The sequence below is a fragment of the Kogia breviceps genome, chromosome 2 (genome assembly GCF_026419965.1).
Source record: "Kogia breviceps isolate mKogBre1 chromosome 2, mKogBre1 haplotype 1, whole genome shotgun sequence".
Taxonomy (NCBI): Eukaryota; Metazoa; Chordata; class Mammalia; order Artiodactyla; family Physeteridae; genus Kogia; species Kogia breviceps.
In genome coordinates this window covers 187,445,954-187,458,323 of record NC_081311.1, presented here as the reverse complement: position 1 = coordinate 187,458,323, position 12,370 = coordinate 187,445,954, and the positions used below count along the sequence as shown (strand labels likewise).

Genomic DNA, 12,370 nt, shown 5'->3' with positions numbered 1-12,370 from the left:
ACAGATATATATGCACCCTCCATAGGAGTACTGCAATACATAAGGCAACTGCAAACAGCTATAAAAGAGGAAGTCGACAGTAACACAATAATAGTGGGGGACTTTAACACCTCACTTACACCAATGGACAGGTCATTCAAAATGAAAATAAATAAGGAAACAGGAGCTTTAAATGGCACCAGGTAGATTTAATGGATATTTATAGGATTTTCCAACGAAAAACAGCAAATTACACTTTCTTCTCAAGTGCACATGGGATATTCTCCAGGATAGGTCATATCTTGGGTCACAAATCAAGCCTCAGTAAATTTAAGAAAATTGAAATCATATCAAACATCTTTGAAATCATATCAAGAAACATGATCACATGATCACCATGTGATCATCTCAATAGATTCAGAAAAAGCTTTTGACAAAATTCAACACCAATTTATGATAAAAACTCTCCAGAGAGTGGGCATAGAGGGAACCAACCTCTACATAATAAAGGCCATATATGACAAACCCACAGCAAACATCATTTTCAATGGTAAAAAACTGAAAGCACTTCCTCTAAGATGAGGAATGGGACAAGGATGTCCACTCTCACCACTATTTCTCAACATAGTTTTGGAAGTCCTAGTCACAGCAATCAGAGAAGAAAAAAAACAAAAGGGAAACAAATTGGAAAAGAAGAAGTAAAACTGTCACTGTTGGCAGATGACATGATACTACACATAGATAATCCTAAAGATGCCACCAGAAAACTACTAGAGCTAATCAATGAATTTGGTAAAGTTGCAGGATATGAAATTAATGCACAGAAATCTCTTGCATTCGTAAATACTAATGATGAATAATCTGAAAGAGAAATTAAGGAAACACTCCCATTTACCATTGCAACAAAAAGAATAAAATACCTAAGAATAAACTTACCTAGAGAGACAAAAGCCTGTATGCATAAAACTATAAGACACTGATGAAAAAATTAAAGATGATACCAACAGATGGAGAGATATACCATGTTCTTGGATTGGAAGAATCAATATTGTGAAAATAACTATACTACCCAAAGCAATCTACAGATTCAATGCAATCTCTATCAAATTACTAATGGCATTTTTTACAGAACTAGAACAAAAAATCTTAAAATTTGTATGGAGACACAAAGGACCCTGAATAGCCAAAGCAGTATTGAGGGGAAAAAGTGGAGCTGAAGGAATCAGACTCCCTGTCTTCAGACTATACTACAAAGCTACAGTAATCAAGACAATATGGTACTGGCACAAAAACAGAAATATAGATCAATGGAACAAGATAGAAAGCCCAGAGAGAAGCCCACGCACCTATAGTCAACTAATCTACAACAAAGGAGTCAAGGATATACAATGGAGAAAACACAATCTCTTCAATAAGTGGTGCTGGGAAAACTGGACAGCTACATCCAAAAGAATGAAATTAGAACACTCCCTAAAACCATACACAAAATTAAATGCAAAATGGATTCGAGACCTAAATGTAAGACCGGACACTATAAAACTCTTAGAGGAAAACATAGTAAGAACACTCTTCGATATAAATCACAGCAAGATCTTTTTTGATCCACCTCCTAGAGTAATGGAAATAAAAACAAAAATAAATGAATGGTACCTAATGAAACTTAAAAGCTTTTGCACAGCAAAGGAAATCATAAACAAGACAAAAAGACAACCCTCAGAATGGGAGAAAATATTTGCAAATGAATCAACGGATAAAGGATTAATCTCCAAAATATATAAACAGCTCATGCAGCTCAATATTAAAAAAAAAAAAAAAAAAACCCAATCCAAAAATGGGCTGAAGACCTAAATAGACATTTCTCCAAAGAAGACACACAGATGGCCAAGAAGCACATGAAAAGCTGCTCAAAATCACTAATTATTAGAGAAATGCAAATCAAAACTACGATGAGGTATCACCTCACACCAGTTAGAATGGGCATCATCAGAAAATCTACAAACAATGAATGCTGGAGAGGGTGTGGAGAAAAGGAAACCTCTTGTACTGTTGGTGGCAATGTAAATTGATACAGCCACTATGGAGAACAGTATGGATGTTCCTTCAAAAACTAAAAATAGAATTACCATATGATCCAGCAATCCCACTACTTGGCATATACCCAGAGAAAACCATAATTCAAAAAGACACATGCACCCCAATGTTCATTGCAACACTATTTACAATAGCCAGGTCATGGAAGCAACCTAAATGCCCATCAACAGATGAATGGATAAAGAAGATGTGGTACATATATACAATGGAATATTACTCAGCCATAAAAAGGAACGAAACTGGGTCATTTGTAGAGACGTGAATGGATCTAGAGACCATCATACAGAGTGAAGTAAGTCAAAAAGAGAAAACAAATATCGTATATTAATGCATATATGTGGAACCTAGAAAAATGGTGCAGATGAACCGGTTTTCAGGGCAGAAATTGAGACACAGATGTAGGGAACAAATGTATGGACACCAAGGGGAGAAAGCTGGGCGGTGAGGGTGTGATGAACTGGGCAGTTGGGATTGACATGTATATACTGATGTGTATAAAATGGAGGACTAATAAGAACCTGCTGTATAAAAAAATAAATAAAATAAAATTTAAAAATTCAAAAAAACCCCTACTCTCTTAGCAATTTTCAAGTATACAATATTGTTAATTATGGTCATTATGTTGTGCATTACATCCCCAGCACCTATTCGTCTTGTAAAAAAAAAAATAAAAGAGCGACTTCCTTGAGGGTTGTTGAGACCTCTGCTGAACCTACTCAACCCTCTAAGAGTAACCTTGTGGAATTTTCTGAGGCTGTGTTGATGCTAGTTAGTTCCACTGGCCACACAGAACTACTGGAAAGCAAATCAGGTGAAACTCAGAGTGGCTTATCTTTGTCAAGATTTAAAAGAATATTATCATGTGTGTAAAGCTAACAAAGATGTCTGCAAATGAGCTGATTTCATTGAGGTGGTGCTTGAGAAATGAGATTTGTTAACTCAGGTCTCTTCAACTTAGGGCTTAACCTTGCTCTAAAATCCCATTATGAGGCATAAATAGATTAGACAAATTGGCCACAGGACTCCAGTCTTAGCCTGTATGAATTCCATGTCAATCCACAAATGATGGTTTACCACTCATTAGGAATCAAATAGCTTTACCAGGAGATCAAAGAGAGAGAATGAAGGGCTATTTTTCCCAAGATTATTTTTTTCCCTAAGGTTTTAAACTATCTCTATTTCCGTGAGGAGTTCAATAGTATTGTCGTTTACCTAGCATCGTTAGAAATCATTAAGTAAAACCTGGTAATGAGAAATCTCAGCTCAGGCTTCTTTTCCCAGGACCCCCACCGAATTTCTAGATTGAACCATGCTCCCTGCTCTCTGTTCTGGCTGACATCTTTCTTAGTACCTTCCAATTTATATCAAGTCAAAATAATCTGTCTCTCATCCCCACCAGCCCAAAGGATCCTCAAAAGAAAAAAAGAGTATATATATGTATATATATGCATACAAATATATATGTCATCATCTTTGTATCTGGCACTTAGTAGTCATTACAACGTACTGAATGGATAAATCAGTGGCTGATTATTCATTTAACAGAGACAAAAGGGATCTTTTATACAGCAAGATTCTTTTGTATACTTAAAGTATATTTCAAAATATACTGTTTTTAGGAGAATCATATCTTTAATGAAATGAAGTTAAAAATTTAGGCTTATATAAATTATTAAAATAAATAATCAGGTTACCTGGTAAAGTACAGGAATGATTATGAACTACAAGTCTGAGAGGTTGGAGTTGGAAGCATTATATTATTCCCTAAACTGGTCACATTTATGGAAGGTATCCAATTCATCTGATTCAACTGGAGAAGGAAAATATTCATAGTATAACTTCCTTTTAGTTACAAATGAATTACAATTACATATGTGTCACACTTTCCTCAAACAGTGATTATGTTTTTTTTTTCTTATTGGAAGTATTTTCAACTTCTGAACTTCCCTTTTTGAGATCAAATGTTGTAAAAGATGCCAACAGATTCATATAAAATTATCAATTGCTAGACCTGAGACCTTAGAAATACCCACTTCAAAATTATATTGAAGCTCTAAAGCAAAATTCCAACTCATTAGAGCCTTAAAGGTAACTCACATAAAGAAGAGAAAACTTTTTTATTCAAATAAATATGGTTTTAAAAACAATGCTGCTTGTGATTATGATCTAAAATATGATTTAATATTCATAATGTGTCTTCTGTTCCTCTTGGAGCATACTGAAAAACGGTAATGTAATTTCTTTGTGACCACTGAAGGAAAAAAAAAGTGCTTGTCTGTAAAACTTTCTTATAACGACGATTACAACAGCAACAACAATAGGAAACCCTTATCACAAGCTATTAGAACATAGACGAGATTCTATTGCAATTAGCCATGTCTACCTGATGGATTTTTCTTTCTAAGGGAAATTGTGCAAAGCATTTTATTTCAAGTCTGAAAGATTTTGATAAAAGAAAAATAAGGAAACTGCAGTTTTTGCCACAAAAAGACAGGTGGCGTAAGCATGCAACTTTTTTTTTTTTTTTTTTTTTTTAAGATATATAAAGTGCTTATTTTCTCTCTGAAGAAGCTCGCCTATGCTCGGGTTTGTGGCTGAGCCGGTGACGTCAGTGTGGCAGTGCGGAGTCAGGCGCGGCGGCTCCCTATAAGCCGAAGAGCTGTCCGGGTGCTGAAACGGTCCGAGCAGCTCACGCAGCGGACCAGGAGGAACGTGCTGTGGACGTTCTCTGCCAGATAAAAAAAGAGGTAAGACTGCTTTTCCCTTTGATTTACTTGAAAGTTCTAAATTGCGTGTTCTCTCCTTAATTCCTAGCTAAGAAGAAAAAGACCATTTGGCAAGCTTGTGTCTATAGAATAGCTGAACAGCAACCTGCTGCTCATTGGCCAATGTAAGGACACTATATATGTGTACATATATATGATTGAATCTGTGATTTATACCACTTGCTGTTAGGTATTTACTAACCATAGTGCTATTTACATAATCATATATAAGAAGCATGAATAAGTTTAGGATATTTGTGTCAATACACATTATTAATGTAAAGTTAACCAAGCCTGATATTTTGTTTCTTTCCTTAATTTATTGTTTCTTCCCCTGAGAACCAGATACAAGGCCAAGGATATAATTTATATGCTTAATATTCTTAACAGTAGGTTTCCAATGATTCAAAGGCTGTTAAACACGTTAGTGATAGAAGCAACCAATTTTGGAGTTAGGTTTTTTTTCCCTTTGACATTTACCTTGCAAGAGCTCAAAGTTAATTAACTATATAAAATTATTTTCTCAATTGGTATACTCTGAAAAGGCTTACATTATTATTTCCTAATTTTAGTCCTAGGAAGGTAAGATTAGAATGAGCTTCCTTGTTTATTCAGGGTGAAATATTATCTTGGGTTACAGGTTGGATATGACCATGGATTACAGAGAGATCATAATTTGGAATGCATGAGGAAAACATTCATAACTGTACAAACTATTATTATTATGCTTTGGTTGAAAGAGGTTGTACAATATTTTGCTAAATATTTTGAATGGGACAAGTGTTTCTTTTTTTCTGCATCCTAACTAGTTGAATTGCTCAAATTTGATATATCCAGCTGCATTTGTTAATGCTCTAGTCTAATTTCAATAGAAAAGACATTTCAACTTACAAGGCTTTAGTTCAAACTCTATATAGAATATTAGAGCTGTTGGAACCACCTTCACTACTTAGATGAGCTGCTACCTGGGAAAGAAATCCCTTGAGCCTTACTCAAAGGCAATAACTATGTCATCCAAACTGAATCTGAATAAATGACCAAACAGTAGCTCTTGTTAGGCTGTGGTTTAAATAACTGCACTGGGTATTTTGCCCCAACTCCACAGCAAAGCCCACCTACAAGATAATGATTTTAAAGAGCAGCACATAACCCATCTGTTAAAAATACTTCAGGATAATGGTCTCAAAGAAAATAAGTTCACTAAGATCTTAAAACTACTAGTCCAAATGCCAATGTTGAAAATTGATTTCCAAATCTAAATTAATCCTGAAATGGTATAAAGAAGAATGCATAATGTACTTTTACTTAAACCTAGGAATTTATGAATGCAATTTCCTTTAGTAAACATTGATTCATAGCAAATATTTTAGAAATTTTCTCTGACATGCCTTTAAAGATTTTCCTTACAGTAAATTAAGTAGTCAAGTTAATGGGGATCTTTTAAATAAATGTATATTTTACTAACTAATTTTAATAATCATTTAAATAAATAAATATGTGCTAAAGAAATTTCTGTAATTACTACTTTTTTTAGGTTCTAAAAACTGAAACATTACTTAAATACCAATATAATCTAGTGAACAATGATATTTTCTACAATTGATGTCTAAGCTAGTAGGTAATTGTACCTACATAACTTAGCTTATATATCACAAAACCATAATTCAGGTAAGATATCATGAACAAACATAAAATTCTTTTACATTTACTTTATTTGTAACAAAAATTGCAAGTATTAAAATAGGTTTTAATGTTATCAATGCCAAATGTAAAACATGTAAAAACTAATCCTTTTGCTAATTCATACGTGAGACTATCAGAACTTGGAGAAAAAAAATGAATGAAAAATTTTAAGTAGGAAGAATTCAACACATTGTCTGTATTTGTCTAAATTGGGAATTACATAGTGGTTATTTTAAGATTTTCTAACAGTATGAGTCATTTAAGATTTCATAGGTCCACACCCAAATAGACACAGACATAAGTCAAGCTGAATCTGAACACTCACAAGTTCAGAAATAGACTGGTTAAGAAAGCTTATGTTCTCTCTGTAGCATCTGTTATTATTTACTATACACTCTTGAGGGCTGGGGAAAAATATAACCATGACTGTATTTTACAAGACAGTCACAATAAAATTATTAGAAGAAATATGGAGTGCAGATATTTTAAAACAGTTTATATTTTAGTACATTTACACTGAAACAAACGTCACTGGATATCATGGATTTATTATTTTTTGTATCTCTGGCTATTGTGCTTGTATATCCTGACAGTACCCTGTGTGTCATTACATGTCAATCAAGATGAGTAATTATAAAATGCCAGACTTCTAAATTAAATATTTTGGAATTCAGTGGGTAAATAAATACTGCTTTGGGGATATTTAAAGAAAAAACTTCATTAGGTTTACCTACTAGCTGGGACTTGAGAAGACCCATATTCTGGAGGTCATTAAGGTATAGACCTTCCAAAATTAATAATATGATTTAGTGGCAGAGGAAGAACAATTTATTTCTAAAAATGTATGTGAATGGGACTCATCCACAAGATAATTCAGTATGATTAACATTAACATGGTATATCACTTCATCATATATAGTAATGTCACTGCTGCTGTGTTTCTACAACAAATTAGATGGACAATTCAGGAACTAAATCACATGGTTTTCGATAAGGAGATAACTCTCTGTGTGTGTGTGTGTGTGTGTGTGTGTGTATGTGTACATGCATGTTTTAAATTAAGCCAGCTAATTTTTTTGCCAGTGATTTCAGAAGGAATGCCATACAAGATAACTAAAACTCATCTTGGGAAATCTTTATTTAACAGAAACAATGCATACTACAAAAAAAACAACCATGTTTTATAAATTAAAAAATAAAATTTGAGAAACTTCCTATCAGTGTTTTTGCTATTATTTTAACCAAGAGAATGCCATACAAATTTGATGCAAATGGGTAACAATTTTGCTAAAGATTCCTGTGGTTAGCCTGTGAGGATTGTGTAGGAAATATTTATAGATTTTAAAAAGAGTCTTCCTAAATTAATGTGGAATAATCTCTACTATGGTTTCTTTTTCCCCTCAACGGTCAATAACCTCTTTTGCTATAGAGTCTATTAGTCTTTTTCATTTGTGTTAACTCATGTTTTCTGTGCTTTAAGGAAATCTTTCAAACATGGCAGAAGCTAAGACTCACTGGCTTGGAGCAGCCCTGTTTCTCATTCCTTTAATTTTCCTCCTCTCTGAGGCTGAAGCAGCTTCATTTCAGAGAAACCAGCTGCTTCAGAAGGAACCAGATATCAGATTGGAAAATGTCCAAAGGTTTCCTAGTCCTGAAATGATCAGGGCTTTGGAGTACATAGAAAAGCTCCGACAACAAGCTCACAAAGAAGAAAGCAGCCTAGACTACAATCCCTACCAAGGTGTCTCTGTTCCCCTTCAGCAAAAAGAAAATGGTGACTTGCCAGAAAGTTCAAGGGATTCCCTGAGTGAAGATGAGTGGATGAAGATAATACTTGAAGCTTTGAGACAGGCTGAAAATGAGCCTCAGTCTGCGGCAAAAGAAAACAAGCCCTATACCTTGAATTCAGAAAAGAACTTTCCAATGGACATGCCTGATGATTATGAGACTCAACAGTGGCCTGAGAGAAAGCTCAAGCACATGAGATTCCCTCCTATATATGAAGAGAATTCCAGGGACAACCCCTTTAAACGCACAAATGAAATAGTAGAGGAACAATATACTCCTCAAAGCCTTGCTACATTGGAATCTGTCTTCCAAGAGCTGGGGAAACTGACGGGACCAAACAACCAGAAACGTGAGAGGGTTGATGAGGAGCAGAAGCTTTACACAGATGATGAAGACGATATCTACAAGGCTAATAACATTGCCTATGAAGACGTGGTTGGGGGAGAAGATTGGAACCCAGTAGAGGAAAAAATAGAGAGTCAAACCCAGGAAGAGGTAAGAGACAGCAAAGAGAATATAGGAAAAAATGAACAAATCAATGATGAAATGAAACGTTCAGGGCAGCTGGGCCTCCAGGATGAAGATTTCCAGAAAGAGAGTAAAGACCAGCTCTCAGATGATGTCTCCAAAGTAATTGCCTATCTGAAAAGGTTAGTGAATGCTGCGGGAAGTGGGAGGTCACAGAATGGGCAAAACGGGGAAAGAGCGACCAGGCTTTTTGAGAAACCACTTGATTCTCAATCTATTTATCAGCTGATTGAAATCTCAAGGAATTTACAAATACCCCCTGAAGACTTAATTGACATGCTCAAAACTGGAGAGAAGCCAAATGTATCAGTGGAACCAGAGCAGGAGCTTGAAATTCCCCTTGACCCTGAAGATATCTCAGAGGTTGACTTAGATCATCCAGATCTGTTCCAAAATAAGATGCTCTCCAAGAATGGCTACCCCAAAACACCTGGTCGTGCTGTGACAGAGGCTCTACCAGATGGGCTCAGTGTTGAGGACATTTTAAATCTTTTAGGGATGGAAAATGCAGCAAATCAAAAGCCTCCATATTTTCCCAATCAGTATAACCGAGAGAAGGTTCTCTCAAGACTCCCCTATGGTGCTGGAAGGTCTAAAGCAAACCAACTTCCCAAAGCTGTCTGGATGCCAGATGTTGAAAACAGACAAATGGCCTATGAAAACCTGAATGACAAGGACCAAGAATTAGGAGAGTACTTGGCCAAGATGCTAGTTAAATACCCTGAGATCATGAATTCAAACCAATTGAAGCGAGTTCCTAGTCAAGGCTCATCTGAAGATAATCTACAGGAAGAGAACCAAATCGAGCAGGCCCTCAGAGAGCGTTTGAATCAATACAGCTCTCAGGAGACTGACAAACTGGCCTCGGTAAGCAAAAGGCTCCCTGTGGAGTCCCCGAAGAGTGACGATACCCCCAACAGACAGTATTTGGATGAAGATCTGTTAATGAAAGTGCTGGAATACCTCAACCAAGAAAAAGCAGAAAAGGGAAGGGAGCATATTGCTAAGAGAGCAATGGAAAATATGTAAGCAGCTTTCATTAATTGCCCTACTTTCACCCCTCCCACCCCAAGCAAACACCAACATTTCTCTTTAATGTGTTGACTTCTATCTTGTTAACACTGTTATACCTTTAAATGATGTACAGGCAGATTATTCCATTTCACTGGGGTGTCTACTTCACTAACTCTGAGCTGTTCTCTTGTGTATGGATATGTGTAAATGTTATGACTTCTGAATAAAAATATTAATCATATCCCTTATTCAAGAAAGATATCTATGATAGTGTTTAATAGTGTATCTAATGGCTGTGGCATTGTTGATGCTCACATATGACAAAGAGTGTCCTATAATTCTCTTGAAAGTTTTTAATACTTATTGAATTATTTTGTTACCGTCTTTAGTGTTTTGTGGAGTATTGGAGCAAAAAAAAAATAAAGCATTATAAATATATAGTTTCATTTATAAGGCCTTTTCTATTGTGTGTTTTGTTGTTGTTTAATAAATGTTATTTCTGGACAACTGTGGGTTATTCATTCTGGAAAACCAGAGACGGTGACATTGGAGCAAGCAGTATGGAGCTAAAAGAGAAAATCATCACCTTCCACAGTCTATCCAGGTAAGAAATAAGGAATTTAAACATACGACCATACTACACATTTGTAGAATGCAACATCCTCTAGCAGCCCACTACCTAATGCTTGCCTATAGTTTTTCTCATATTTATGATTATGGAATAAGACTTTGGTATCATATTTATACCTTTTACCCTTGATTTATATAAATGCAAACATTTAAGTCTTCCATAACCAGCACTGAAAAAGAAGAGATGTGTACGGGGCAGTCAGAAACAGTTATAGCAATCTACTATATTGGAAGCAATCTACCTATTCTCAGGTCACCCTGGTCCCCAGAAGACAAGGCTGCTACTCTTTTGTATGGTTTGAGAGGGGCCAAAGTATCCCCAAACTGACTGTCAGGTAAGTGAATGGCTTAGGCACAGTGGGTATACCTCAGCTGCCCTCTCTCTTGTCCACGTATTAGAGAGAATCCTGAGTGAGCTAAGCAGTACATAATGGTTATGATGTGCGTCACTTCAGGGGTAGATGCTATCAGCATCCTGACATATCAACAGGGAATCAACAACAGCAGCAAGAAAATATATAGAGCAACAAAGCAACAATGGTCGTAAAAAACCAAGGAAATAAATCACAGTTACTATTTACTGAATATTTATTTTGCACCAGGCACAATACTAAACACTTTATCTCATTCAGTTTGTACTGTATCACTGTCAAGGGCCACTTATTATCACCCTTTTACATCAGAAAAAGCAAAACTCAGAAGTTTAAATAACTTCCCCCAAGTCACCCAGTATTATAAATTGCCAAAGCCTGTATTAACCACTTCACTACACAGCCTCTCTGGGGAGGGCCATTTCAGCTGAGGGATGGGGCTTTGGATGTGGGGTGGTGGGAGGCTTACGTAGTCTCAGTATGGGTCACTTCCAAGGGAGGTCACGTGTGTGTGTGTGTGTGTGTGTGTGTGTCAGGGGTAGGGAGGAGGGACAATCCTGGAATGATTAAAAGACAATGAGAAGGCCCTGCACACCTTGGGGAAAACACTGAATGTAGGTTTTCCTATTTTGTAATTTTGCCCAGACTCTTTTCTGTCCAATTATCATACACTTCCATGGAATTCTAGAATCTATAATCTAAGACCTTAGAGGGGAATTGTCTCTACAGTGTTTCTAATAAGTGGTTTTTACTCAAATACCTCATGGGGCAGTACTATGAATTCAAGATTATGGAGAGATCCAGGATATTTGTGCAGCTTAAAGTCTAAGTACATATTTATATGCCATGCTTTGCAGATGTTCACATATACCACCACCTGCCCATTACATTTTCTCTTCGGTTTTCTGTTTCATGCAGCCACTCCTAGTACCCTAAATCAGCCACGTGACTCTCTCCATACTTGCCCTAAGCAGAATGAGATCTTGGCACATGTCCACCCAACAGAAATTTGCCTTCACTGTGATGTCTGAATGTTCTACAGGGAGGTTAGAAAATGAGAGAAAGTTAATTGACACAACACAGCTGATGAGGCCCCAGGCTGGAATTTACACACACATCAGTGGGCTGGCAAGCCCTGCACTCATTCTGTGACACCGTGTGCTGCTTTTTCTCAAAGGCTGTTACACTTGAAATTCCCTGATTCTCTAACAGTGACATTTCTGGCATCAGGATTGGCAGTTTGGGAAATATATTAATTTGGGATATATATTCTTTTTTTTTTTTTTTTTTTTTTTTCGGTACGCGGGCCTCTCACTGTTGTGGCCTCTCCCGTTGCGGAGCACAGGCTCCGGATGCGCAGGCTCAGCGGCCATGGCTTACGGGCCCAGCCGCTCCGCGGCACGTGGAATCCTCCCGGACCGGGGCACGAACCCGCATCCCCTGCATCGGCAGGCGGACTCTCAACCACTGCGCCACCGGAGAAGCCCAAGGGATACATATTCTTTACCTGACTTCTCTCAG

At 36.7% G+C, this 12,370-nt stretch overlaps 1 protein-coding gene across 1 annotated transcript; it reads left to right on the top strand.

The window, feature by feature from the left end:
• Positions 1 to 4,643: 4,643 nt before the first annotated feature.
• On the top strand, positions 4,644 to 10,288 carry SCG2 (secretogranin II). Its single transcript, XM_059055526.2, has 2 exons — positions 4,644 to 4,817; positions 7,999 to 10,288. Exon 2 carries the CDS (start codon positions 8,013 to 8,015, stop codon positions 9,861 to 9,863), a length of 1,851 nt encoding a protein of 616 aa, XP_058911509.1. The 5' UTR covers positions 4,644 to 4,817; positions 7,999 to 8,012; the 3' UTR covers positions 9,864 to 10,288.
• Positions 10,289 to 12,370: the final 2,082 nt, after the last annotated feature.

What these genes read in the sequence shown, in the direction of transcription:
- SCG2 (XM_059055526.2), top strand. Translation starts at nt 8,013, where the DNA reads ATGGCAGAAGCTAAGACTCACTGGCTTGGAGCAGCCCTGTTTCTCATT.